Source organism: Aplysia californica, unplaced genomic scaffold (genome assembly GCF_000002075.1).
Source record: "Aplysia californica isolate F4 #8 unplaced genomic scaffold, AplCal3.0 scaffold00710, whole genome shotgun sequence".
NCBI classification, from domain to species: domain Eukaryota; kingdom Metazoa; phylum Mollusca; class Gastropoda; order Aplysiida; family Aplysiidae; genus Aplysia; species Aplysia californica.
Genome location: NW_004797980.1, coordinates 106227 through 107843, shown reverse-complemented (window position 1 = coordinate 107843; position 1617 = coordinate 106227). Strand labels below are relative to the sequence as shown.

Below are 1617 nucleotides of genomic sequence, written 5' to 3'. Positions count from 1 at the left end.
TACAAACACACACACGCACACAGACACGCGCACATTCTCACATACAAAAACTTTTGGCAGGGGACAGCGTTGAATAAATGTGCCTTATTTAAATACTTTTCTTAAACTCTCTTTCTATTGACATTACAATGTATAATTTAAAATAGATTTTTTTCTTTTGGGGTGGGGAGTTCCAAATGTTAGGGGCATTGGAAGAAACATTTCCTTCCGCTACACTTTCATAACTTGACCTTGTAGCATGCACTCTTAATTAAAATTCTCGTCTGCAGATGTCAGATATCTGTTTGTTGGTGGTTGGCGGGTGCTCTGGTCTGGCTTGCTCATTCTTTCCTATCAAAACACCTATTATTTTTATATTTCCTCTTTCTTTCATTTGTTTGTTATAAGATTATTATAGTTACACCATTATTTGACTTCTGTGTGGTGCTAGTAACTGCTAGTGCAGTGCGAATCTTGCATGCGGATCGTTGGCGGGTGCTCTGGTGTGGTGTTCTCCTTTTTTCCTATTAAACATCTATTGTCCTTTTCTGCTGTCCTACTTCTTTCTCGTTACTTTCTAGTACTAGTAACATCTATAATATTATATTATGGCTTTTATATAATCACTTTGCGTTTCTAGTGCAGTACAATTTTAACACTAAACTAAACCAGATATCCGTAATTTAACATTTGTCCCATTCCCCATTCATTTTCTGGTACAGTACAATTTTTACTAATTCTAAACATAACCAAATATCCTTAATGTAACATCTGTCCTATTCCACATTCATTTCCTAGCACCGTACAATTTTTACCGACGCTAAACTTAACCAGATATCCATAATTTAATCTGTCCTATTCCCCATTCCTTTCCTTGACCACTAGGCGTTCGGGTCCCGTCCTGCAGGCCGGAGTTCGAACCCATTTACCCGTCTGATGTGGACCTGGATCTCCTGAGTGCCTCCCACAACCCATTCCAGTACTTCAACAGGACCCGCAAGTTCCCGGAGCAGGCTAACAGGTTCATCACAAGGGGGCAATGTTGTTGTTGTTGATATTGTGGTAGTGGTGGTGATGGTGGTGGTGGTTGTTTTTTATGTTTTTGTTTTGTTGTTGTTGTTATTGTTGATCTTTGTTGTTGTTGTTCTTTGTTGTTGTTGTTGTAGTTGGTGTTTTTGTTGTTGTTGTTGTATGTGTGTGGTAGCCTATCCGTTCGAACTGTTTGGAGCCCCAAAGAGCGTGCTCTTCGCCAGGGCCACCGCCTCCCTTGGGTGCGGGTGAGGCAGTCCCACCTCCCTGAATCCTGCCCGAAGAGATGTCACCGCCGTTATTGTTGTTGTTGTTGTTGTTGTTGTTGTTGTTGTTGTTGTTGTTGTTGTTGTTGTTGTTGTTGTTGTTTTGGTGGTGGTGGTTATTTTTGGTGTTCCTGTGGTTGTTATTTTTGATGTTGTTGGTGGTGTAATTGTGTTGTTATTGTTGTTGTTGTTGTTGTTGTTGTTTTTGGTGGTGGTAGTGGTGATTGTTTTTGTTGTTATTGTTTTTGTTGTTGTTGTTATTGTTGTTGTTGTTGTTGTTGTTGTTCTTTTTCTTCTTCTTCTTCTTCTTCTTCTTCTTCTTCTTCTTCTTCTTCTTCTTCTT

The 1617-nt window shown here is 39.6% G+C and overlaps 1 protein-coding gene across 1 annotated transcript in view; it reads left to right on the top strand.

Annotated features, from left to right (window-relative positions):
• LOC101858895 overlaps positions 1-1617 on the top strand; it is a gene marked incomplete at both ends in the record, with an annotated part of 11248 nt that overhangs the window by 7820 nt on the left and 1811 nt on the right. The window contains 1 exon segment of the mRNA XM_005108704.3: positions 865-1000. Within this exon segment, the coding sequence (XP_005108761.3) occupies positions 865-1000 (136 nt within the window).